At 34.3% G+C, this 25,360-nt stretch overlaps 4 protein-coding genes across 5 annotated transcripts; 2 read left to right on the forward strand and 2 right to left on the reverse strand.

Moving 5' to 3' along the window:
- Positions 1 to 2,245: 2,245 nt before the first annotated feature.
- Positions 2,246 to 4,601, reverse strand: LOC132187988 (uncharacterized). Its single transcript, XM_059602410.1, has 3 exons — positions 4,408 to 4,601; positions 3,380 to 3,611; positions 2,246 to 2,542 (listed from the first exon to the last, which is right to left on the reverse strand). The coding sequence occupies exons 1-3, from the start codon at positions 4,599 to 4,601 to the stop codon at positions 2,246 to 2,248; spliced, it is 723 nt and encodes a 240-aa protein (XP_059458393.1).
- A 3,778-nt stretch (positions 4,602 to 8,379) lies between these two features.
- LOC132186997 (F-box/kelch-repeat protein At5g15710-like) lies at positions 8,380 to 9,910 on the forward strand. The gene has a single exon (XM_059601137.1). The coding sequence runs from the start codon at positions 8,669 to 8,671 to the stop codon at positions 9,770 to 9,772; it is 1,104 nt and encodes a 367-aa protein (XP_059457120.1). The 5' UTR covers positions 8,380 to 8,668; the 3' UTR covers positions 9,773 to 9,910.
- A 3,325-nt stretch (positions 9,911 to 13,235) lies between these two features.
- Positions 13,236 to 18,892, forward strand: LOC132188832 (uncharacterized). Its single transcript, XM_059603395.1, has 3 exons — positions 13,236 to 13,362; positions 13,544 to 14,992; positions 16,638 to 18,892. The coding sequence occupies exons 2-3, from the start codon at positions 13,946 to 13,948 to the stop codon at positions 18,744 to 18,746; spliced, it is 3,156 nt and encodes a 1,051-aa protein (XP_059459378.1). The 5' UTR covers positions 13,236 to 13,362; positions 13,544 to 13,945; the 3' UTR covers positions 18,747 to 18,892.
- Positions 18,893 to 20,499: 1,607 nt separating this feature from the next.
- LOC132187704 (uncharacterized) lies at positions 20,500 to 24,856 on the reverse strand. Of its 2 annotated transcripts, none has more exons than XM_059602109.1 (7): positions 24,702 to 24,856; positions 24,142 to 24,329; positions 22,735 to 22,802; positions 21,609 to 21,722; positions 21,347 to 21,509; positions 20,821 to 20,967; positions 20,500 to 20,722 (listed from the first exon to the last, which is right to left on the reverse strand). In XM_059602109.1, exons 2-7 carry the CDS (start codon positions 24,214 to 24,216, stop codon positions 20,696 to 20,698), a joined length of 594 nt encoding a protein of 197 aa, XP_059458092.1. In that variant the 5' UTR covers positions 24,217 to 24,329; positions 24,702 to 24,856; the 3' UTR covers positions 20,500 to 20,695. The 2 variants fall into 2 exon arrangements, with proteins under 2 accessions (XP_059458092.1, XP_059458091.1); XM_059602108.1 differs by having other exon boundaries at positions 24,142 to 24,334.
- Positions 24,857 to 25,360: the final 504 nt, after the last annotated feature.

Below are 25,360 nucleotides of genomic sequence, written 5' to 3' on the forward strand. Positions count from 1 at the left end.
TTTTTTTTTTGCTAGAATAGTTATTTTCAATGATATTAATATTTTCATCTTTTTTTTTTTTATCTTTATTTCTGGTGCTTACGTTCTTCCATTTTATTTTTTTTTACCCTTATTTTTTTCTAATTTATATATTATTTTTTATTCAAATGATTACTTTTCTTTTGTAAATTTTACATTGAATTCAGGAAATAATAGTGAGAGAGTTTCTTTTCGTAGAAACTCAATTTTTCCAATATATTTCACACTCAATTTTCCGATTGTAGATTTTTTTTTGTCTTTGTTTTCCTATGTCTTAAAATTAGTTTCATTTACTTTTTTATAAGTGAAGGATGGTTGAAAAAAATAAAAAATAAAAATAAAAATCTATTTGACAAAACCTTTTCTAATATTTGTGTATTTCATTGGAATTGAGAAAAATATAGAAAAAAGAGTTCTTTTTTATTATATTAGTATTTTTCATTTGTTTACATTTTTTTTTTTTTTTGGTCCTTAATTTCTATTCTAATTTATATATTGTTTTTCATTCAAATTTTATTAATTTTATTTAATACAAGTTACAAATTTTCTTTTGTAAATTTAATTGACTTTTGTTATTCATTTTTGTTTTTGGGTGTTCCAATATTCCTGCCACTGTTTTTTATCTCTTTCTTTTTAAAAGAAAAATTAAACTACCAATATTCTTTGTTTACAAAATTAGTAAACATAATTGTAATCATATATCAAGATGCTCATTTATTTTAGAACACTTCTTTATTTTTGTCAGTGATATCATTGTTGGAATATAATGAACTTTCTCCTCACAAACAATTTTTTTGAGAAGTGGTATCATTATTGGAATATAATGATTAATCAATCATTTTCTATAATTGATTAATCTGGGTTTTTATTTTGATTTTTTTTTCCTTTATATTTCATTTTAAACTACATATATGGAAACAAATACTTAACACGTTTCAATTTATAAGAACTAAAATTTATGAATTTTTAAATTTATTGGATATGTGGATTTATGCTATTAAGTAAAACTATGGTTTAAAATGATCTTATGAACATTTATCATTTTTGGTAGCTAATTTGTTAATTAAGAGAAGAAAATAAAATTTATTATTGATAATCTTTTAAAGACTTTTTGACTTAATTAAAAAAGAAAAGCCGGCGCATAGCGTAGGCTCTAAGCTAGTTTTTATTAAGATAGGGTCACTATTTCTGGAATTCATTCAGAAAAAAAGTAATGTAAGACAACAAAAGTGTAACATAAAGAAGCAAATGTTAAATGCAAAATTATCTTTTTGCCATTCCACATCACTGTTTTCTGAAATTTATTCATAAAAAAGTGATAATTTCAATTTCAAACATTACTCTTTGGTAAAAAAGCCAGTGTGCCCCCTGCGATATGTATTAAAAAATAGTCGTTGTCATAAGATTAATTACCCAATGGTGACCTAACTCCTCAAAACTTGAGTCTTTAGTGTTGGCTCTAGGCTATAGCTATCGGAACAGGATTCTCTCCAGTTTAAATGAGTTGGAAAATATCTAATTAGTTGTAAAAAATGAGTATTTTTTGTCTTTTCACTTTTTGAGAAAATAAAAATATTTCTCCATTATAATTAACTGGATATTTTTCAGTTCAAATAAAATGGGGAAGATCCTAATTCATAGCTGTTAGTTCGGTTTACCCCATTTGGCTCCACATGTAAGTGTTCCCCATTAAGCCAATTTCAGCTTTTAAGTTCGGTGGATTGTGTTTCGGCCCCTTAAACTTTTTTAATCTTTAGTTTTTTCCAGCTTGTGCCAGTAGAGCCCATTAAAAAATTGTGGCCTAAACGAGCTTATGTTCTTATGCACTTATGCTTATAGACGGATGGATGAGAAATGCTAATTTACTACACAAACATTTCATAAATATTCTATAAATTAAGTCGACATGGCAATATTTAGTGGTAGTCATTATAAGATATATATGAGATGTTTGTATGGTAAGCAGCATTTCTTCCGCTCCGCCATATTAACCAACCTTTGACTATAAGGGTATGTTTGAAATTGCGATTTTATAGGCAAAAAGTGCAATTTTAAACTAAATCATAATCTATAATACAGTAGGTATGTAGTGTTGATTAATATCTAAGAGAAATGCCCTTGAGAACAACTGCATATATGATAGTAATCTCCAACTAACAAGAATTTCCTTCTTCTTTTTCAAGTGAAAATTGGTTAAAAAAATTCCGATATTGTTTGACAAAATGACTCACACGTGTTTTGCTCTCAAAAGAGTCCATGAATGTTTTGCATTTCTGTTACCTTTGGAGATTCGAACTATCTTTCTAACATCCCTTCTTATGGAGAAGAAGGCAGAAAGCAAAGCTATTGACATTGTTGGGTAAATATCAATTGGTTTCACTGGATTTGTGTCACTAGATTTTGTTGTGGTGGCTTCCCTCACAAGGCCCCATAGGATAAGAAGTGTTGAAATGAGGCCCATTCTGCTTCTTTTTATCACACCCAAAATTGCTCCCGCAATGGATAAGTAACTCCCAGCAAGAACCTGGTGCAACCCAAAGTGAGTAGGAAAATAAAAAATATAGAGAGAAAAGGCGGATGCGAAAGAGAGAAAAAAGACAATGAATTTTGGGGTGGTTCAGTGTTAGACACTTGCGTTTACCACTGTAAATTGCCCTAAAGGCTACATTGTGTTCTCATTAATTTGATTGTATTTACAATACAAAGGTCCCGATTTATAAAAAGACAAATGTTACACGCACTCTCACTTCTATTCTCTAAGTGCACATTTTCTAACATGACAGTGGAAATTATCATAAGATTTTGGATGGATCACTATTAACTTACGACCGTACTCCCTAGGCAGAATGTTTCACGCGTTAATTAGCTGGACTCCTAATCTGCATAAACCAAGGGCAAACATGAGGAATTTTGGGTTGGTTTGGTGTGAGACACCTAAGAGTTACATTGTGCTCTCATTAACTTAATTGTATTTTCAATACAAAGGTTTTGATTTATAGAAGATAAATGCTACACGCACTCCCACTTCTATACTTTGTAATGCACACTCTTTGACGTGGCTATGAAAGTCATCATTAGATCTAAAATCCAATAATGATCCATCCAAAATTTAATAGTGATTTTCATTGCTACGTCATAGAGCATGCACTTAAAAGTGTGAGAATGAGAGTATGTATAGCATTTTTCTTATAAGAAACCTGTCGTGGGTGAGGGAATACAAGTATAATATAATAAAATCTCATAGATTAAAATCAACCCTAAACGGTGAATATTCTATATATATATATATATATATATAGATCAATTGTGGCTCCTCAAAATCATGTAGTTGTGAAGGAGTAGTTTGAATATATATACAAACCTCTATGCGCTGAAGATCAGATGTTGCAGGAGCTGTGGTGAGATTGGTGAAGTGATATAAGTTGAGCAAGTTGTTGTAGTTTGGGATGGTTGTATTCTTAAAGAAAGCATTTGCAATGGCCCCTGGATACAGCAGAGCCTTCACTACAACTGTAGGAAACAGCTCACTTGCAACCAATTGTGAGCATGTCACCTGTATAGGTGTTCTGCATAAACCACTTGTACATCGGACCCTATAAAACAAACAACAATATGTGAACTTATAGTTTTTTGTAACATTTTTAACCTCTACATATGAAGAAGAATATGGGATGCGAGTCGAATTTATCAGTTGAGTAATGCTAGAGACCACCGTGCTGACCTAATAAAGTTAATTAGCCTTTAGATCGACACTTATTAAAAACAATCGAATGGCTAATTGCCACTGCCAAGTCAATATAGTAGGACAGTAGTGAAACAAAAGTATGATTTTTAGCATTACTCGCTGCTGCGCTTTTCTTCCTTCCATGTGCATGTATTGAAAACCTCTTCAAACAATATCTTTAGGTATCATAAGTGAAAGAAAATACGTTATTGATTTGAAAATTTTGCACCCTCTAGAGTAAAGCATGTAAATATATGAGCCATTGTCTTTGTTTAAAGAAAAAAAATGGGGTATTTAATAGATTCATTTTCACATATACTAAAAACATTTTCTAATTTTTCCTTGCTGTGAGTGATTACACTGAGAAGCAATCTAGGATGAAAGGAAAACAGAGATAAAAGACAACTTTGTTAGGAAAACAACATGTACTTTTCTGAAAGAAAATGGTAGTTTAGTTTCTATAGATTCAGCAAACAAACATTGATCCAAATTCAAACGAAAAAAAAAAAATAACATAGAAAACTGAATGGAGATTTCATCTAACCCTTAAACCTTAAACCTTTTATGGTTTAATTTTTTTCATCAAATTTTGTTTTCCTTTAAATGGAGATTTCAAATCCATCCATCATTTTCATAAGGATAATTGAAAAAGTAGTGCAGTTTACCTGAAAAGTGGAATTTGAAAGAAAATGACAAGGAAATATATGGAAGAAGCAACGGAGGAGATGATACATGCCCATTTCCTTGAAGAAGCCATTGCAGGAGCACCACCACAAAGGGAGAAGGTGGAGACAAGGACCTCACACCTGTGCATTAGATTTTCCTTGATAAAATGCAGTCCCCTTGATTTTCTCATCATAATTGTCACACATTTTGAATAAGTCTGCTCCTATTGTTACCATTTTTAGCATTTCTCTTCTTTTCTTTTCTTTTTTTTCCTCTGTTTTAGTTTCTGTATTGCATTTTCAACCAATCTTATCAAAGAAAAAACCAACTTCTTATTGAGGTTTTCATTCGATCTGATCATATTTGGAAATTAAAATGATCCTGCATTACTTGAAATTTATAGTTTCTCATATCAAAAGATACGGGACGAGATTCACTAAAATTAGACTGCCTTAAATTTTACTAAAATTCGGGTGGCCTAAAAAAAGGGATCGAATCATAAAATAGTTACTACAGTACAAATCATTTACTCTTGTCTTTCTTTCGTCCTTCTCCATCCTCCATTTTTTAAAATCAACCATTGGATCCATATTCACTTAGGTGGGTCCTACAAATCTAATAGTTGATTTTGTTTTTATTTTTAAAAAAAAAAAAATCAAGAATGATGGGAGAAAGACAAGAGTAGATGCTCTAGCATTGTTCTTATTCATCTCTCGTCTATCTCTCATCCATCTTTGTTCATTAGATTTATAGAACTCATATATTCAATAGTGGATTTGAAAAAAAAAAAAAAAAAAAAAAAAAAAAAATTGGATGAAAGATGGAAAAATAGCACGTCTCACAAAAGAATGAGGCAATTGGTTATGGGTCACTTTCTTTTCAAATGTCCAATATTTGATCTGGAGCACACCCACATTCTATGATTGGAAAAGAACAAATTGACTAACTTTTGGGTCTCGTTTGATTCGTAGAATTGATATTCCATTATGAAAAAGATTGGAAGATAGTAGAACCGAATATGTACTCATATTCCTTAGTTTTGCCTTGTCTCCAAAACTCCCCAACCCGAAACATGTGACAGTGAAATGTTTATTCCAAAGAGAAAAGAGAATTTCAGATCTCAAAGTAAAAAATAAACTGAATTTGATGAAGCATATGACAAAAATAAGATGATTTATCCGCTGTGATAAAAAATAATTGTAGATATTTTATCTCTAAGAGTATCAACATTGTCATTTTGACCATTAGCAATTCATTATAAAGCATCTCAGCAATTTAGCTAAAAGAGAAATATTAGCTACATTTAGCTATTTCTTTTTTTCTTTTTAATTTTTAGCTCCAACAAAATAACTTCACATTAGCTAGAATACTTTAACTGCTAGTCTGCTACAGTGAATAGCAATATGGTGCTATTCACTATAGCACACTAGATGAATAAAATATTATTTCTAACTATTGCTTTTTCTTTGTTTATTGTTTCGTTATTCTCCTCATTTTCGCTCAAGACCATTTCTTTTTCGTCTGAAACACATCTCTCAAGCTAGCAACATTTACTTTTTCTCTTTCACACAAATCATTTCTTTATCCTCATATTTTTTCTCTTTCCTCTCACCCCTCTTTTTTCTTCCCTCCCTCCTGCCCTTCTCTCTATCTCCCTCCTTTGTCTTCTTCTACTGCTGAGTGATGGGTTTGAGCTCTCCCCAATCTCTCGTCCTTTTCGCTATTTTTGTTTTTATGAATAATTTTTATATATGTTTTTGTTTTTTCTTTTAATTAAGTGTTGGTAATAATTTAATAATAAAAAAATGAGAAATAAGTAAAGCACGTAAAAAATGAATAAAGAACCTATTGGAATGTGTAATAAAAAGGTAATAGATAAAGTAAAGAATTATATTTTTTCAATAGGTAAAATAAATATGCTGTTAGAGATGCATATGTAAAAGTAATATAAAGACACGGAATTTGGCTCATTATCTAGGGCAATGGCGGCTGTGTTGTATGTCTGCCTCTGATCTTGTACACTAGCAGCCCCCTCAAACTCATGGGAGGGTGAGATTGGTGAGTCATCATGAGTTTGTCTTGTAATATGAGAAATCTAGAAGAAGACAAACCCTTTGGTAAAAATATCAACAATATCCTTATGCAAAATCTTCTCCCTAATAAAATGATAATCAATTTTAATATGCTATGTTCTAATATAAAAAATGGGATTAGAAGCCAAGACAATGCCCCCAAGTTATCACCATAGTTGGGGAGGAGCAGAGAGAGGAATGTGTAATTTCTTCAAAGCATTCGTAACTAGTATAATTCAACTGTAGCAATAACCATGGAGCAATATTAAGGTTGACAATTTTTGACATGACCTGCAAACTTTACATGAACTCAACACGAAATTAAAGAATTAGGGTTGAGGAATCTTGGGTGTTTGATTAAATGGGTCGGGTTTAAGTTTTCTATATAGTTTTATATCCATATTTCGATACGATCCGAACCTGACACATAACAGAATGGCAAACAATTTTTGACATAACCCATGAACTCGACACAAACCCAATACAAAATTAGAGTGATGGGGTCGAGGAATTTAACTTATTTAATTAAATAAGTCAGATTATGGTTGATCTACATAGTCTTACACATGGAACAGGATTCTCTCCAATCCATTTTGGATTGAAAAATATCCAGTTAATTGTCAGAATCTCTAAGGCCATAAATAGAACATATGTCCCATTAATAAAAATAATAATAAAATATTATATACTTTAAAAAAAATTATAAAACAAAATTATAAAAAATTAAGGGGTGGCTTGGGGCTGGGGTTGGCTTCGGCCACCCCAGACCGGCCGACCTGGGTTGGCCGAAGTCACCCCATGGCCCTTGGGGATGGTCCGGCCACCCTTGGCCTGCCATTGGGGTGGCTTTCAAGCCACCCCAACTAAAATGAGGCGGTCCGGCCACCCTCTATGGCTAAGATGGGGTGGCCAACCACCCCTTATTTTGTTATTAATTTATTTTTTATTTTGTTTAATCTGATTTTTTTTTTTTTTTTTTTTTTTAGTGGGACAGATGTCTTATTTATGTCTTTAAAATTTTTAAAAAGAAATTTTAATCATAAACTGAATATTTTCTTGTCCATTATTGACCAAAGAGGATTATATTCCCTTACAGATTTGCCTCACCTCAACATCATTACTTTTCAATCTATATAAATCGAATTAAGATGTCATTGTAACGTGCTACTTTGAACGTTTCGATTCCTACTTTTTCCAAGGGCTCAAGTTGGTAAAGAAATCAATATGACTGGCCACCTGATTTAAAAATTTATTATACTTTAATGCCATGCATGATTAATACTGTTTGTCAATAGGAGTTTTCAAAACTTGTTTTTCAGGGGAAAAAAAAAAAATTACAATTATAGTATTCGCAATGGTTTTATTTTTTCTGAACTGAGAATTAAAACACCAAAAAAAAAAAAAACTATTTTGATATTCTATGAAAAAAGAAGAAGGTATTTTTATCTCATTTTCTATTTTGAACAGTAATTTCTTTCAAATTGTTTTGGAAAAAATTCATCAAACTCAATTTATTTATAAATTTGCCATATGTTTTTTAATGCATGAGAATCACATAATTTTTTAATTAACAAGTAAAAAGCACATGGTTTGTTAATAAAACTACTAAAAAAAATGTATTTATCATATACTTAATAAAGACATGACAACTCAATAGATTGAATCTAAAGAGTTTTCTTCGACCCAATTTAAAATAAATTTTGTTCTATTCTATTTTATGAATTTATACATTAAAAAACTCTATTTGAAAATTGGAACCAAACAGATCATAAGATAATTTCACATTGTCATTCAAGAGATAACTCAATCGACTAAGACTATGCTTAATAAAGCGAATATTACTAGTTCAAATTTTCATCTTTATCTTACCTTATGGGACATGTAAAAAAATAAAAATAAGATAATTCCACACTTTACAAATTACAATGATGCAAGTGGACAAAACATTATGATTTCGTAAAGCAAATGATAAAAGGAAAGAAATAAATAAATACAAAAGGACAGACTCACAAGTCACATGCGGCTGAGATGAATAAATCACGGTTCATGTGGGTCACACATTTCAATGCAAATAAATAAAGGTACTCATTCAATAATTCACCACCAATAATTGCACTCTCAACGGGACCACCAACTGTGTCGTATATGTCCTCACCCGCAGTGCAAGCATTTCTCCATCTCCGGTACTATGTGGAGCGACCTTCCCTTTGATCTCCTCGCCACCGTCTTCTCCAACCTCTCCCCAGACTCCTTGGCTTGCGCCAGGTCGGCTTGCCGGCATTGGCACAAATCTGCCAAGGCTTTCCTCTTCAGCACAACCTCTTTGGTGGTTTCCCGCCACGACCCACCATGGTTCGTCGCCATGCCCAAGCGCAGCCATGGACGACTGTGTTGTTATACTCACAACCCAATTCTCGACAACTGGCATGCTCTCTCTCTCGACTTTCTTCCACACCCAGTTCGCCTTGTTAGTCCCATCGGAAGCCTGATTCTTGTAAGACCCACAAATTCTACATTCCTCCAATTGGCGGTTTGTAATCCGTTTTCAAGGCAATTCAGGCAACTCCCTCTGCTAAACATCACAAGAACTAACCCAGCCGTCGGCGTTCTTGTTCGGTTTCCTTTCTTTATTGTCTACGTCGCAGGTGGGATGTCCGACGCGCCACGCGGCGGCGGCGCTACATATGAACCCACCTTGGAAATATACGACTCGCGAATTGACAGGTGGCGAATTGTGGGCTCCATGCCGGTGGAATTTGCCGTGAGGTTAACTGTCTGGACACCCAGTGAGAGCGTGTTCTCCAAGGGGGTCCTCTATTGGATAACCTCCGCCCGGGCGTTTACTGTAATGGGCTTTGACATTTGCACAAACACTTGGAGGGAACTGAATGTGCCGATGGCGGACCGGCTCGAATTTGCGACGGTGGTGCGGCGGAATGGGGCGCTGACGCTTGTTGGTGGCGCGTGCGGCGAGATTAATGCTTGCATATGGGAGCTTGGCGAGGGAGATAAGTGGCGGCTGGTGGAGAAGATGCCGGCTGAATTTGAGAGGAGACTTTTAGGTGGAAAGGGTACTTGGGGAAGTACAAAGTGTGTGGGAATTGATGGGGGGATTTATTTGTATAGAGAGCTTGGGTCCGGAATGGTGGTTTGGAGGGAAGTTGCAGAAAATGGTGTTTGGGCATGGTTTTGGGTTGATGGGTGCTCTTCCATTGGAGGAAAACAAGTGCAAAGTTTCCCAATAAAAGGAGTGCTTCTTCACCCAACTCTTGCTCCCTCATGCATATTCTAACTCAAAAATGGTGCCTTTACTTTGCTTTTCTCCTACAAATTTTAATAAAGTTTCATGCCTCAAGAGAGAACCTTTCCGGGAAGATTTGATTGATGAGCGCAAAACTTAAATGAAAAGGTAAAAGAAATTTATTTTGTAGTAATTTTTTCATTTGAATAAAAGTATAATGTGGTTGATGTGATGTAAAAAGTAAAAATATTATTTTTTAAATTTGAAATGAATGGTATGAGACTTTTCATGGTTTCATCAACAAACAACTCCTTTATGTGTGTCGTATAACTTGGATTCAATTGTTACGGTTGTATTTGTTTTTGGGTATAATATATGTTTCCATAATTATAATTAGATTTTAAAGCTACCCACCACATTTGTTAGGTACAAAATGAGGGAAATAGAAAATGAAATAAAATGAGGAAAACAAAAAATGAAATGGAGAGAAGCCGGTAAGGCAAAAATGATGGGATAAAAATTGTCCTAATTTTAAAAGATGGCACCAATTTTATCCATTTTTACACATATTTGCAAAAAGGAGGGAAACCACCATTGGATATAAGGTACTAAGAACTTCAGTTGAAGCCTCGTCAAGACCGTTCGACCTAAGGTACCACAGAGAGCTTCGGTTGATATCCGATTGAAGCCCATTAGACTGAGACTACCCACAACAGAAAGGTTAAGACCTTTCCAAGGAAAGAGAATTAACTATAAAGACTTGAGTGACCCAGAGGACCTTAATAAGATTATAGAGGTCTATTATAGATGTGATGGAATGTAGAGATAGTACATAATCTATACATGAAGGATTAATTTAGGAGATTAACCTAAAGATATAAGTACAAATTTATTGACCTTGAATTATTTTACAAAAGCATGCTATGTATGTTTTCACTGAGCCTTAAATATTTTAAATGCAAATATGAATCTATTTTAAAATGATTTAAATGTATTTAGTGGAAATTGAGTTGAAAGGAAAATGGTTTACAAAAAATATTGAGGTTTGAAAGAAAAACATGATTTGTAAAAAGTATGGTTATGTGATTAAATATGTTATACCATATGCATGTGAAATGAGAACCCGACAGTTAAGTAGCTAGGGCTATGCACTTATCATGATATAAACTATTCTACCGCTCCATCTAATTGGATGTGGAGTTACATACATAGTAAAAGGAAATGCAAAGCTAGAAGTACAACTACTTATTTAATTTTAGAACCAATGGTGGCAGAAGCATTGGCGGCATTGAATGCATCAAAGTTAGGTTGAGATTTGGGTCTACAACGAATTATTTTGGAGGGTAATGTGAGCCAAGTAATGAATGTTGTGAACGTGAAATAACGGAACTAGAGTTGATATGGGCAACTTAAGCTTAGAGCATCTCCAGCAAAGTTTGTTATTTTGTCCATTGAAAATACCCTTCTTTTTCTTCTTATTATTATTATTTATTTATTTTTTTTTAGTTACTAGTTTTTCATTACACACTCCAACAAAATATATATTTTAACTCTCTACTCTAATTAAATATTACTTTTTAGTATTATTTTTATTGTTTTTATTTCGTTGAGAGAGAGAGAGAGGAGAGAGAAAAAAGAATAAAAAAATCTTACAAGTTGCTACAGTAAACTTTCATATTTCACTTTAACGGATTTTATAAAAACTTTTATTTTAAAGTGTCTACTAGAGCTCCAAAATGAGTTATACTAGCTAAATTTTAACAAAACTTGTATTTTAAAGTGACTGTTGGAGATGTTATACCAACATGGGCTAGTCAAAACAACTGTTAAATGAGTCTTGGATCAAGTTTGAATTGAAGAGACTCCTACTTGTATCTATGATATTGTAAGCTAAAAGCTGAAAACTCTTTCTATTTTAAATCGAACGAAGTATGAAATGTTATAAAAAATAAAATAAAATAAAAAATTTCAAGTTTTTAATTAATAATTTTGAGAATAGAATTGTTGACCTTTAGTTTACTTTCCTCCCATTCATCCGAAAATTGGGAGTTGTGTTTTGACAGAAATCTCGTACCTTGCAGGTGACTTCGGGACATGTTTGTTAATGATTTTGGAAGCGTTTTTCAACCGCCTAAAACTCTGTGCAAAGAAATTAACTCGGTGATGCTCAAGTCTTGGTGGGAACACATGAAGAATAATTCAAAGAAATTTGCGAAAGAGGGGTATGTATTGCTAGAGACGAAGAGGGGGTATGTATTGGCTTCCATGTGCTCCATAAAAACATTTATAGTTGGCACTGCAATTGCGAAAGCATACGCCGAAGGCAGTATATCAGTCAAGATTTAGGAATGTGGAATATTTTGGTGGAGGGGGATACAATTGAGATTATAAATGCTTTGCGGATGGAAGTACAATTCTAAAGTCATGGTCAATTGGTAGCAAAGCTTTTAATTAAAGCTTGGGATGTGTGGCCCGTCAAGAGAGAAGCAAATATGACTACCCATAAATTAGCAAACAAGGATGTACATCAATCACTAGAGCAGATCGTCTCCAAGAGGTAGCTCAATCGGCTGAGACCACGCTTAATGAAGCGGAAATCACTAGTTCGAATCCCCTTCTCCCCTCCTTGTGCGGACATGTCAAAAAAAAAAAAATCACTAGAGCAGATCTAGATCGAAGATTATTCTATTTTTATTCATGATGTTGTATGTACTAGGGCTCAATAGGTAATTAATCGGCAGCTAGCAGTTAGTAACTTTAATAACCATGAATTACCTTTTAAAAGAAAAATTTTATAAAATTTATAAAATAAAATTTTTTAAAAAAAAAAAACAAAAATAATGTCATTTTTATGGTAATACAATAATATCATACTGCTATCATTTCTAGATTTTATACATGTTTATATATATTTAAAATTTTAAACACAAAAATGACATCGTTTCATTTATATATAGGCGGTTAACACTTTTTCCTAACTACCTTCAAAAGTGGTTTACGGTTAGTCCTTTTCACCCCTAGTATTTGCTAAACAAGTTTCATTTGTGATTTAATGAAATCTTGATTGTTCAAAAAAAAAAAAACTCCATTATCTTTGTTGTGACTGGATTGGCATAGACATTTCAAAAATTAGTCTCCGTTTGTTGAGTTTTAGAGCATGATTTTTGTTTTTTGATTGCAAAAGTGTTCTAACGTAACATAAAAGTAAAAAATAATTTTGAGTGTTTTATATTTTAAACTGTTTATTATTATTATTTTTTAAAATTTTAAAAAATAGAAGAAAAAAAAAAAGTTTAAATAAATCCGTAAATAGCTTCTTCACGTGCGAATATCATTAACAATTAAATTTAAAGCTGCCACATTAAAAATAAAATAAATAAATAATATTAAAAAATAAAAAAGGGCTGCCACATTTTTTTTTTTTTGGATGAATGAGTAAGCTTTGAAGGGCTGCCACTTTGACATTAGCATTTTTAAGGTAGCTTCAGTTGACCAGTGTGAGGCCTCTTCTGTTCCAAATCTGCTGCCATTGGATCTTTCTTTCTGTTTTCAATCTTAATCAAATAGAAAAAGGAAATGAAATTCGAAGCTGCAGTTTTTCCACTTATACAGCTTTCTGGGTTTCCCTCCAGGCCTTCAAGGTAAGACAATCTTTCTTTAACTTTTGCTTTAAATTTTAATGCGTGTTTAGTTCTCATTTTCTTCTTGAACGTTGAAAGCTTTTCAATTTCCTGCTCTGGTAGTTGGGTTTGGATCGTTGTGAAATATGATCGACAAACTATTTAATGAACTGGGTTTTGATTTTAATTGATGGTTTTGCAGATTAAGAGTTCAATGATCTCCTTGTGGATGGTTTGATTGCTTATTTGAATGGATTTTAAAGAAATGCGTTTTGATTTTGTAAGGAATCGTGGATATCGATAGTTTTAAAGCATTTTGAAGACTTGAGAGTTTGATCGTTGTGGGTTCTGTTCTGGAAATTTATGGTCTTTGCAAAATTGGATAATTGATTGGAGATTTCAAGTTTCTGGGTTGAGTACATGTCTTCTCAATTTTGGTAGAGCAGTACAATCCACAACTAATCATCATGTCATATATGTTTCACATTGGATCAATTAGTGTGATCATCAAGGTTTCTTGGGATAATTTCCATCATTGTTTTGAGAACATTTATTTGATTAGTGAAAATAGGGAAAAAGGGGTAGCATTTTGGTTCTTATAGCAATGGATGCTTTGCAAGTTGTTTCTTCAGCAACACAAATAGTGTCAAGTATGGTAGGGGCAGTTGTTGCACTAGAACAAGCCTCTAGGGATCTTGATGAAGCTCCAAAGAGAATCAAAAGCCTAGAGGAGTTTGTGTCTGATCTCGATAATTTGACACGCAGAGTCAAGCAAAAGCATGTCTACAAGCTTCATAATCCTCAGTTAGATTATCAAATTCAAAGCTTAAATGCCCTGGTAGAACGACTTCATCCAAAGATCATGAAGGCAAGAAGGATTGTGTCAAAGAGTAGGTTAAAGAACTTTGCTAAGATAGTATGGAGTTCTATGGCTGGGGATCCACTTGGGAAACTAGTAAATAATATCAGGGGTGACTTAAACTGGTGGCTGGAATCTCAAAGATTGGTGCAAAATGTTGAAAAGGTAATAGAATCCTCTGCACATGACATTCCAGCTCGATTAAAGATAACTACTGAACAAGGATACCCTATATCTAGCAAATGTATCTTCATAAGGAATTTACTAGAACAAGAGGGTTCGCAACGGGTGATTCTTATCGTCGGATTGTCTGGTATTGGAAAATCATGTATGGCTCGTCATGTGGCTTCTGATCCGCCTGCTAAATTTGTGGGTGGAGCAGTTGAACTTGGCTTTGGGCAATGGTGTAGTAGAGCTGCGTGTGATGGAAACAAGGCTGAATACCAGAAGCGTTTAGCAAGAAAAATTTGTAAATTTCTGGTGCAGATTGGATTTTGGAAGAAGATTAAGGATGAGAATACTGGGGATCTTGAATATATATGTTGTTTGCTTCAAGAAGCCTTGTATGGGAAAAGCATTTTGATCCTTCTTGATGATGTGTGGGAGCAGGACATAGTTATGCGATTTGCAAAGCTGTATGACAATGATTGCAAATACTTAGTAACAACAAGAAATGAAGCTGTCTACGAAATTACAGAAGCAGAGAAAATAGAGTTAGGCAAAGATGACATAAAGGAAATAAGCAAGGGAATCCTTGTGTACCACAGCCTCCTTAGTGAGGAAGAGTTGCCGGTATGAGATGAATCTCTCTCCCTCTTTGTTTTTCTAATATTGCAAGATTTGATCTGGAATTTTTTTATTTTTTATTTTTGGAAAAGAAAGATTTTGTTTTGGATTGCTCCCATCAGATTTTATATAGGTCCATTTTGTATTAAACAGCATTTCAAGAGAAAGAAAAAAAAAAACATGGTAAGAATGAAGTCACTAAAGAAACATTAGCAAACCATTGGCATCAGAATGTAGGTCAGACACCTTCATATGTTTTATATTCTTAGCAGTCTACAACTTTTTGTAATGATCCACTCACAACAAACGGATTTCTATTTTTTTTTTTTTTATTGTTATTTAGAACATATTTGAGTCATTTAATTCTTACCAAACTTCCACATAATGTGCCTAGAGCGTGTCCTCTAACCGTCCTACTCAGATAATTTCTCTTTCTTTTCCCCTCTTTCTGAGTACAAACCAAAAAAAAATTACTTCCCAACTAAAGTGAATTGTATCCCCACTGCTTGTACTGTACTCATTTGTTACGTGAATGCTTTTACATACATGTAAAGGGATAGATTGTTAGGTTTTGAGGAAACCTAGACCCTTTAGATTTGTTGAAGGGAGCCTAAAACCTTTTCAAACATAAAGTTTGAATTAATTTTCTAATTACTTTATTCATAACATAATGGTCTTTAAATAGGCAAACTATTATAGTATTTTCTAGGGCTGAGTCATCAGCTCTTATTGGAATATAAACTAGGGCTGAGTCATCAAGACTCTTACTTGAAAATAAATAAAGACAATAAAAATAAACACAATAAAATATTCTACCGTATCATATATTTTAATATATGATACTATTAATAATTATTCCACATTCTCGTAACATTCCTTTTCCCTTGAAGAGGACCTTGTCCTCGAGGTCCGAAATCTCGTTCTTGAAATAATCTTGCTCTTGGAATAGAGTTTTCACGTGGCCTTCTTTCATTCCCACCATTTTGTTTTTTTTTCTCTTTCTCTTTCGGAACCAAGCAACATCTAAGCCTCTTTTTCTTCTCCTTTGGGTGAGCCACGATCTAGCGTGAGATGACAAAGTTGGCACAATCAAGCAAGACAAAGTTGGCGATTTTAGTGGAGACACGACTGAGATGCTTTCTGATTTCTTGATCAAGCCTTCGAACATAATTATGAAACTAGCTAATTGTTGCTCAAGTCGATCAAGACGTGAATCTTCCATGGATCGTTGATTGCTGTAGAAAACAACCAACCTGACTGCTCTAATACCAATTGTTACATGAATGTTTTTACATACACGTAATGGGATAGATTGTTAGATTTTGAGGGAACCTAGACCCTTTAGATTCGTTGAAGGGAACCTAAAACCTTTTCAAACATAAAATTTGGATTAATTTTCTGGTTACTTTATTCATAACATAATGGCCTTTAAATAGGCAAACTATTACAATATTTTATAGGGCTAAGTCATCAAGACTCTTACATGAAATAAACACAATAAAAAATATTCTACCGTATCATATATTTTAATATATGATACTATTAATAATTATTCCGCATTCTCATAACATCATTTTCCTAATTGTGGCCTTTATTATTTATTTGTCACAATTTTGATTTGCTTGATGATTGCTAAGATTTTTTGTTTCAGAGTGTAGCAGATAGCTTGCTTGAGCGTTGTGGCCACCACCCTCTTACTGTTGCTGTCATGGGTAAGGCTCTCAGGAAAGAAGTCAGAGCTGAGAAATGGGAGAAAGCTATCAGAAATCTATCCACCTTTGCCACATGCGCACCTGGTCCTGTCTCATATGTAAATGAGAAAGAAACTGAGAACACACTAACCATTTTTGGGTCATTTGAGTTCAGTCTAGAAGCAATGCCTGGAGACTCTAGAAAGCTCTTCACAGCTCTTGCTGCTCTTTCATGGGCAGAACATGTTCCGGAAGCTTGTTTGGAGGCCATTTGGGCAGTTCTTGGACAGGAGAGCTTGTTCTCTCTCATAGTCAGCAAGCTTGTTGAGGGCTCCTTGCTGATGAAAACTGATACGGATCCATTGTATCAAGTACACGACATGGTTTCGCTGTACCTTGACAGCAAGAAAAATGATTCAGTTTTGCTTCTAATAAATGATTCTGGAGAGGAAGAAACATCATTTATTTTCCCATGGCTTCTTGTTTTTGGGAAAGAGAGCGTCAAAAGAATTGCTGAGCAAAAGATAGAGATAATCCTGAGTGTTTTAGAAGAAAAGCAAGCAGTTATCACCTTAGAAGCAATTATCCAGGCTCTAATGGCTAGCAAAACCATATCTGAGTTTGAAACTAGCAGAGCAAGCTTTGTTGGCATATTGGGACCTAGAATCGAAGGCCTGATATCGTCTGGTTCACAGAGTCTGGTTGCAGTGTCTGCAGAAGCCATCACGAATATATTCAATGGAAGTGATTATTACTTTTTCTTTCCATCACTTGAAAGTACTGGTGCTGTTGATAAGCTAGCAATTATACTTGAAAACTGTGAGGAACCCATGATCCAAACTAATGTTTCAACTGTCCTTGCAAAGCTCGCAGAATTTGGAAGCGCAGAAACAGTCGACAAGGTTCTTCACTGTATCCCATTTAACCAACTCGCTGATTTGCTCTCCCCTGATGCTGAGGAATGGCATGAGAGCATGTTTACAATATTGATGTCGTTGACCAAAGCTGGAAAGTCAAAAGCTATTGAGAGAATGATTGCTTGTGGAATCGAGAAAACTCTTATTAAGCTTCTTGAGAATGGAACTGAAGTAGCACAACATCGTGCTATCGTCGCATTAAAGGCATTTTATGAGCTGGGAGGCCGTCGAACAAATGAGTCTCTTCAACCTGCTAATCTTAACCTTTTGCCATGGGAAGTCAGGCTTCGTTTGGAAAGCTTCGTTTTATCGGATCAGAATGTTCACCATTCACCTAGGCCGCAAACTTTTGAAGATCTCATCCACAGGGTACTTGACAGCAATTACAAGCAGGTATTAGAAGCTATGCAAGACCTCATACCATTCATTGAAAAAGCTGGAGAGCCACAAATCAGAGACATGATTTTAAACAGTCCCCTCATTAGAAGACTCCTGGAACTTTTGCAGTATGGAAACTCACAACAAAAGTCAATGAAATCTGAATCTGCCTTTTTATTAATGAAGCTAGCTTTCTCTGGTGGAGAATCCTTCATTAAGAAATATATAGAGTATGATATTATTTCTGAGCTAGTCAAGATGATGCAGTGCACCATTACAGAGTTGCAGGATGCAGCCTACACAGCAGTACACCAGATGCTGTTTGGCAGTGGCGGGGTCCTGGTTTTAAACCATATCTTTCAAATGGGTCTCATAGAGAAACTGGTTCATTCCATTGACAGCAAATCAATGAAAACCCAGGAAGTGAATGTTCACTGTCTTTTGGATGTTGTCGAATTGGGAAACAAAGCCTGCTTGGAACGGATGTTCTCTTTGCAAGTGGTGGAGAAGCTGGCAAAGTTAGAAAGAGTGAGTGGGGGCTCAGGTGAAACTGTGGTTGGATTTCTCAAGGGAATGGATAAGTGTAAACATATTTCAACGGCAGAGAGGAAGGTTATGAAGCAACAAGTAGTTAGAAAAGTAAGGGCTGCCTTGAAAGGCCATAAATTTGAAGCCCGGATGTTAGCAGCTGTAGATGCTTGTCTATCTGAAGGATCAATGAAAGGATCCACTACTAGTAGTAGTGGTAGTAGTAGTAGAAACAGAAAGTTGTAGCTCGGGTTCTTTAGAATATTTTCGATATTATGATTTATTTAGTTTTCTTTGAGGGTTTCTTGTTCATGACTCTTACCCTCTCTATAAATAGAGACCATTGTAATACAATTTATCACACTTCAATATAGACCAAATGCAACTCTTATTCTTCATAAGTTTCTCTCTCTGTCTTTCATATTATATATACCATTACATATTTCTACATTATAGAGAGAGATGTACCTTTTATTTGACTCTAAGGCCCAGCTTCTTAAGGTCTATACTAGGAACTAATTCAGTTCTCTATCAATTTTATTTGTAAATGGTGTGATACATATGGCTTTATCCATGTCTTATTGACTATCCAAAAGCTAATTAAGTATAGGACCATTGTACAAATCCCACACTCATTTCAATAGGTTTTCTTGATTAGTTTTGCAACCCCAACTCTGTGTGGACCAAAGAAAGCCTGCACTTACCAACCCTATTTTGACTACCATTCATGCCCTTATCTTTATTTGTTGCCAGGGGAAGGAGTTCAACAACAAAACAGTGATTACTTGTTACGATCTTAAATGTCTCGCATGACTTAAGTATAATCTTAATCATGTGTAAATTTTCCGGCCACCTTCTCCTTATATGGCGGTTTTCAATGGTGAGTTTTACTTGAAATTTATATCGCTAATAAGGCCTTCAGATTGAGATCTTGTCTTCGTGTTATCCTTCTAGCCGCCCATATTATACCTCAAACTAGGCAGCAAAAAGTTCTTGTAGATAGCAGACTTCAGAATTAAATTCTTCTGGCGACTCATTTTGCTCAACCCAACAATTTGTTATGAATGAGTTGTTTCAGCTACATATTGTGAGATGAAGAGTTCTATCATCTTAAAATCATTTATCTAGAGGCCTAAAAAATGAGGTTGATTATGGATGATCTTCTTTACCATACCTAATGGTTCTTGTGAGTCAACCTTTTATCAAATCATTCTCTTAGATTTTAATTTTTAAATATATTAAATCATTACTTAAGGTATGCACCGTTATCAAATCACTCCCTCTATTAAATTTTTTAACAATGAAAAATGATATGATCACGTTATATTTAATAAAATTTTGACACGTATACATATCATTTAGCACTAATTAACTTTGCCACATCATTTAAAAAATTCCACATCAAACAAAAAAAAAAAAAAAAAGGAAAAGGAAAGAGAATGTTATTTAAAAAAAGAAAAAAGAAAGAGAAAAAGAAAGAGAGATGGTGAATTACCAAACCACCCACAATGGCCTTTAAGAGGGAAGAAGTGCTACGCTTCCCTTTTCTTTTCTTTTCTTTTTTCTTTTCAAAATTTAGTTCCCAAATGTGTCACAAATTCATGAAATGGTAACACATAATTTAAGAATCAATTTTTGAAGAAAAAAATTAGAGAGTGTAGCATTTCTCGAAAGAGAGTTTGGCCACGCCCAATCACCTCTTTTTTTCCTCCTTCCTCTTCATTCTTTTCTTAATTTTTTCTTTTCTAATGTGACATTTTAAAATGATGTCATGAAGTTAATTGGTGCCGACTTAACATGTACACATATCAAAATTTTATTGAATATGACATAGCCATCAGCTTATATGTCATCGTTCACCATTAAAAAATCTAGCAAAAGAAATGATTTTGATATCAATGCCTGCCTTAATGAATGATTTGATGCATATTGAATCCTAAGAAGGGATTTTAATAAAAGATCAAACCATAGTAAACCTCTACAGTAATTTTTGTAAAAAAAATGTACACAGTACGGAAAGCAATAAAAATTATAAAACCCCATTAATCAAGGCAAGATTGTCAAGGAACGTATGAAAAATTAAAATAAAAGGGGCACCTTCATAGTTAACCAATGCTTAAACACAACCCATCTCTTATCTACATTTCTACTTTATTTATAAAGAAAAAGACTACATAGAAAATAAGGTTGCTAAGTCAGCCTGTGAGCTCCTCCATCAAACCCTGCAGATCATAGGAAATAAGAAAGAAGATTAGAATCATCCCAAAAAAACCATTCTGCTATGAGAAATTTGAGCTAATTGAGTTACTGGACAACACACCCGTGAGATGAATTGCTCAGCATCCGTTCGTTTAAGGAAGTGCATTGAGTGACGAGCAAAATTGGTCGTCTTATCATCACTGAGTACCACACCAATATCATCAAGAACTCTCACCTGAATGTAGGGATCTTTGGGAGGCACCATATCCTGCCAAACACAAGATATAGGTGTTACGTTTGAGTTGCAAACTCATGCTGTATACTTGTGTGTGTGTAATGTTAAACTGTCAATTGTCTCAAAAGCTTAAATTGATAAGAAGAGGTAAATTTAATCACTTAATCATTAGTTTAACACTCCCCCCTCATATGTGGGCTCAAATTTCATTTTAATAAGTAAGGTCCAACACGTGGAATATTTAATTTAAATGGGAGATGAATTGACGAAGTCAAGGTTCAATCACAGGACCTTTGGCTCTGATACTATATTAAACTACCAGTTGTCTATCCCAAAAGCTTAATCTAATAGGAAGAGGTAAATTTAATCACTTGATCAACACTTTAACATGTGAGAAAGAGAGAGAGATTACCACAGTCAAATCAAGGTCAAGTCTCGACATGTATGCTTGCAAAGCAGTAGAAAGTTTCTTAAAATAATCTTCCTCTGTGTGATTGAGTTTCTCTTGAATTTCTGGAGGAAGCACAGGCCCTACCTTCCATATCAAACTTCGTATAATTTCTGCTCTGTTGTACCTGCATGTTTATTAAACCACACCCATGATAACTGGTGAAGATGATAAACCTTCAAAAAAAGAGGTAGCCAGATGCACTTGACAAGCAAGAAATACTTACACGTATGCCACTAGACACCGCTTATTGCGAACTAAAGAAAGGTGGTGGATGAGGGCTCCATAGTGGTCTGCATTTCTAGTTGTTTGGACATCCAATCCTTCTTCCTGGATTTTCCTGTGGTAAAATAAAGTTATGTGCAATATGAGCCATACAAAACCAAACTGATGTTATGTATCACTATAAAGAATGCATGGCAATATAGTCGATGTTAAGAGATGCAACTATAGTCAATGTATGAAAGGAATTACCAAAAATAAATTCCAACTGAATGAGCAACCAGACTTTTTCATTATGCCAATATGCTAATATCAATTGCGATTACAGTTGGGAATTTCAGGGGAACATACACCAAAAAAGGGTAGTCTGATTTGAAGAACATACAGAAATATAAATGGTGGAATTACAAAACTGGATAAATTTGAGATAAATTTTGTTTTAAGATCTACTATGTTTTAGAACAGAGCAGATACAGATACAATAAATTCAATATTGAAAAACCATATTGGCTGACAACAATAACTGGATATAAAATGGTTCACCTTTAAGATTTCATCAAAGCAACCAAAATGTAATGTGAACCAGAGTCAGTTGAAAAGTTGAACCTATTGCACTGTGAACCAGGGCAGATATAATAATTTGAATCTATGTATATATTTGCTAGTTGAAAGTTGATAGAAGAAGGAAGACATTATGAGATAAGCAAGGGTGTTTCATGACATTATTTGACCTGAGTTTAGTGCTTTATAATTGGGTTTGACATTCAAATCTAAAGTTCTAGAAACTTGATGGGAGTACTAAGGATCCACATCCATGATTCTAAGGAGCAAAGAATGCAGAAAATTAGCATCTGGGCCATTTTTAAAGAAATGACACAGTAGCAGTACACTATTTAGGAGGATTTTGTCGCTGGGGATTTTGGTGATTTATTTCAAGAACAGTGACCCCAAAGCTGGTAAACCACATGAAGGAGAAAAGATGTACAAACAAAAATGTTGAGCCCAAAACATGAGACCGATTATACAATACAATGGAACAGCATTTTCCAAATTAAGAAAAAAAAGAAAGAAAATAGAATAAAGCAACAAACGAAGGAACCACTAGAAGCAGAAAAGGATAATTGGATTACCTTATCAAGGACTGAAGCTCAAGGTGATGTTGACTACATTCAGCAGCCACTTGATCAAACAGGTCGCTCTACAAGATTGTAGCGAAACAAATTTCAAGTTGAAGGCAGCATGATAAATTTGTAATGGAAGAGAGAAAGAGAGAGGTTAATGGGAGTCTTAAACGTTGGGTGCAGGTTGAAAATGAGACAGAGATGCATCATGCATCAAAAGAACCTTTTACATTACTTTTTGAAACAAGATCCAAATAGATAATCTGTGTTGCAACATTTGGGGCATCAAAAGTGTTGCCATATGACATATATTGCCATTTCCCAGAAAAGAAAACAAGTTGGCTTATGAAAAATTACGTCCACCAAGGCTAAAAAATTTGAGGCAAGCAAGTCAGAAAATGTCCAATCTCAAGAAAATCAGTTATTTTCTTCCTTTCAAACAACAAACCAAGATTTGAAGATCAATTTTCACGTTCCCTTGCAGTTTACAACCATTATCAGGAAATTCAACATTTACCAAAGAGTGTACTTATCATTCAGTCCACAAGCATAACAAGATACTATATGCTTGGCAAAATGCATATTTATAATTTAGGGTAAATTTACCCCTCAAATTACCATCCTAATCTCACTTGCACTTCTAAACTACATCTCACTGCAACTCTCGAACCTATAAACTGCCAAAATGTTCCAAGTTACACCCCCTTTTGCCAAAAATATCGTCAGGTTACAAAACAACCAACCAAACAAACGTACCTGCAAAAACAATTCGCCACAAGATGCAGAAGATGTCATAGTTTTGAGGTGCATGTGAGATTAGGGTGGTAGTCTGGGTAATGTGTAATTTACCCTATGATTTAAGAACAATTTGGATGGCCAAAGATTATGGTCAAAAGAATCCATAGAGATTGGGTTGATCCAACTAAAGTATTGCCACGATAAGGTTTGATTTGAATACCACATAGGAAAAATCTGACACAAAATGAAGTTTACCATGCATTCAGTAAAGTTATTCTGTTAATTATTCAACGTATAACAAAATTTCGCTACAAGATGTAGATATTGTTATTAGAAAAAGAAAAATTCTCCTACCATCATCATCCAAAATTCCCAACCACATATTAACAAATTTTGATGAAAAGAAACATTCCTTCCAAATGAACCCCAGACATTGTTTTAGAACCAATAGCACCACCACCTACCCATCGACAGAACTATGCCCACAAACCAAATTCATAGCCACATATCACCAAATTGTGAAGAATGGAAACATACCTGCCAAGTGAATTCCTAATTATTACCCTGTAACATGCTCAATCCACCCATTGCCAAAACCTTTCTTAAATTCAGACATAAAAACAGCAGAACCTTTTACAATTAAAGAGAAGAAGATTGAAAACTAGCACCGGGGCTTACATTGCAAGGCGTGAGCTGCCCCTTTTCAGCGCTTGCAAGTTCTTTCACCAGTTGGCAAGCCTTTCTCCCATACATATTTCAATTCAACGAAAAACAAACCCCAACTTAGTCTTCAGGATTTGATGCAGAAATTGTAGCCGACAATAATAGCTTTCGTTTTTACGATTTGATGCAGAAACTGTTGCCAACTTCACTAATAAACAAATAATGTCAATTAGTTCAGAATATAAGCCGAGTTAAGGGCGTTGTGGAGAACTCTAGCCGAATTCTGGAGGTAACTAAAGCATCATAACCAGTAATCGAAAACCCAATACCAAAATCTCATCTTTATTTCTCTTTTAAAACATAAATAATAAATCAAGTAACTAAACAAACAAACACAAATAAAAACGAAAACTCAAAGCATAAACAAGCATCACTCCATAAAATTGAACAAAAAAAATAGATAAACGGACAAACCCAAACCCAAATCAAAACAAAAACCAAAGCAAACCCATTTAGGCAATTAAATCACAAGTAAAGAAAAAATCTAATCTTCATATATAAACATGTATACAAACCTTCTTCAACTCGGTGGGCGTCGCCGGTGGTGGCGTGGGTGGCGTTCGCTAGCGGCAGTAGATGGCGGTGGGCGGAGGCCTAAGGTTGGGGGAAGAGGGAGGGAGGGAGAAAAAAAGAGGGAAACGTTTTTGGTGGGAAAAAATTGTAAAATTTCAAACCCTAAAGTTCTTCTTCTATCACGCATGCTTTTGAATTTTTTGTTTGTTTGTTTTTTAATAGCATTACGGTATTTCGTAGCATTACTCCAAAGTAAATGTTTTTATGCGTATAAGAGGGTGGATGTGGGTATTTCTTTAGAGGTTTTTTTTTTTTTTTTTTCTCAAATGTGATTTAGCGTTTAAAATTATTTTTTTATTATCTTTTTTACATGTCGACACAAGGGGAGGAAAAAGGAGAATAGGGACTATTTATTGATGTCCGCTTGATGAGGCGTTGTCTCCAGCCCAATGAACTGCTACTCATTGGGAATAGCTTTTAAAATTACTAATAGATCAAAATTTAATAATAGCAATTTTAAATTCTATGATAATTTTAAAAGCTAAAAGCATATCCTTGAAAGCATTAAAAAAAAAAAAACTCTAATCTTTTTTCTAGTATTACTCCTTCCAAAATTAGTAGGTTTCAATTCGGCCCATGTAACGTAAGAACTCAAAAGTTA

The sequence above is a fragment of the Corylus avellana genome, chromosome ca7, assembly GCF_901000735.1.
Source record: "Corylus avellana chromosome ca7, CavTom2PMs-1.0".
Taxonomy (NCBI): Eukaryota; Viridiplantae; Streptophyta; class Magnoliopsida; order Fagales; family Betulaceae; genus Corylus; species Corylus avellana.

Excerpts from the sequence above, each read along its gene's own strand:
- LOC132187988 (XM_059602410.1), bottom strand. The coding sequence starts at position 4,601 with ATGATGAGAAAATCAAGGGGACTGCATTTTATCAAGGAAAATCTAATG. Across the intron at positions 3,612-4,407 it reads TTTCAAATTCCACTTTTCAG|GGTCCGATGTACAAGTGGTT; the intron begins GTAAACTGCACT and ends TTTGTTTTATAG. Across the intron at positions 2,543-3,379 it reads CTGATCTTCAGCGCATAGAG|GTTCTTGCTGGGAGTTACTT; the intron begins GTTTGTATATAT and ends GGGTTGCACCAG.
- LOC132188832 (XM_059603395.1), top strand. The coding sequence starts at position 13,946 with ATGGATGCTTTGCAAGTTGTTTCTTCAGCAACACAAATAGTGTCAAGT. Across the intron at positions 14,993-16,637 it reads TTAGTGAGGAAGAGTTGCCG|AGTGTAGCAGATAGCTTGCT; the intron begins GTATGAGATGAA and ends TTTTTGTTTCAG.
- LOC132186997 (XM_059601137.1), top strand. The coding sequence starts at position 8,669 with ATGTGGAGCGACCTTCCCTTTGATCTCCTCGCCACCGTCTTCTCCAAC.
- LOC132187704 (XM_059602109.1), bottom strand. The coding sequence starts at position 24,216 with ATGTATGGGAGAAAGGCTTGCCAACTGGTGAAAGAACTTGCAAGCGCT. Across the intron at positions 22,803-24,141 it reads GGCAGCTCACGCCTTGCAAT|AGCGACCTGTTTGATCAAGT; the intron begins GTAAGCCCCGGT and ends ACAATCTTGTAG. Across the intron at positions 21,723-22,734 it reads GAGCTTCAGTCCTTGATAAG|GAAAATCCAGGAAGAAGGAT; the intron begins GTAATCCAATTA and ends ATTTTACCACAG.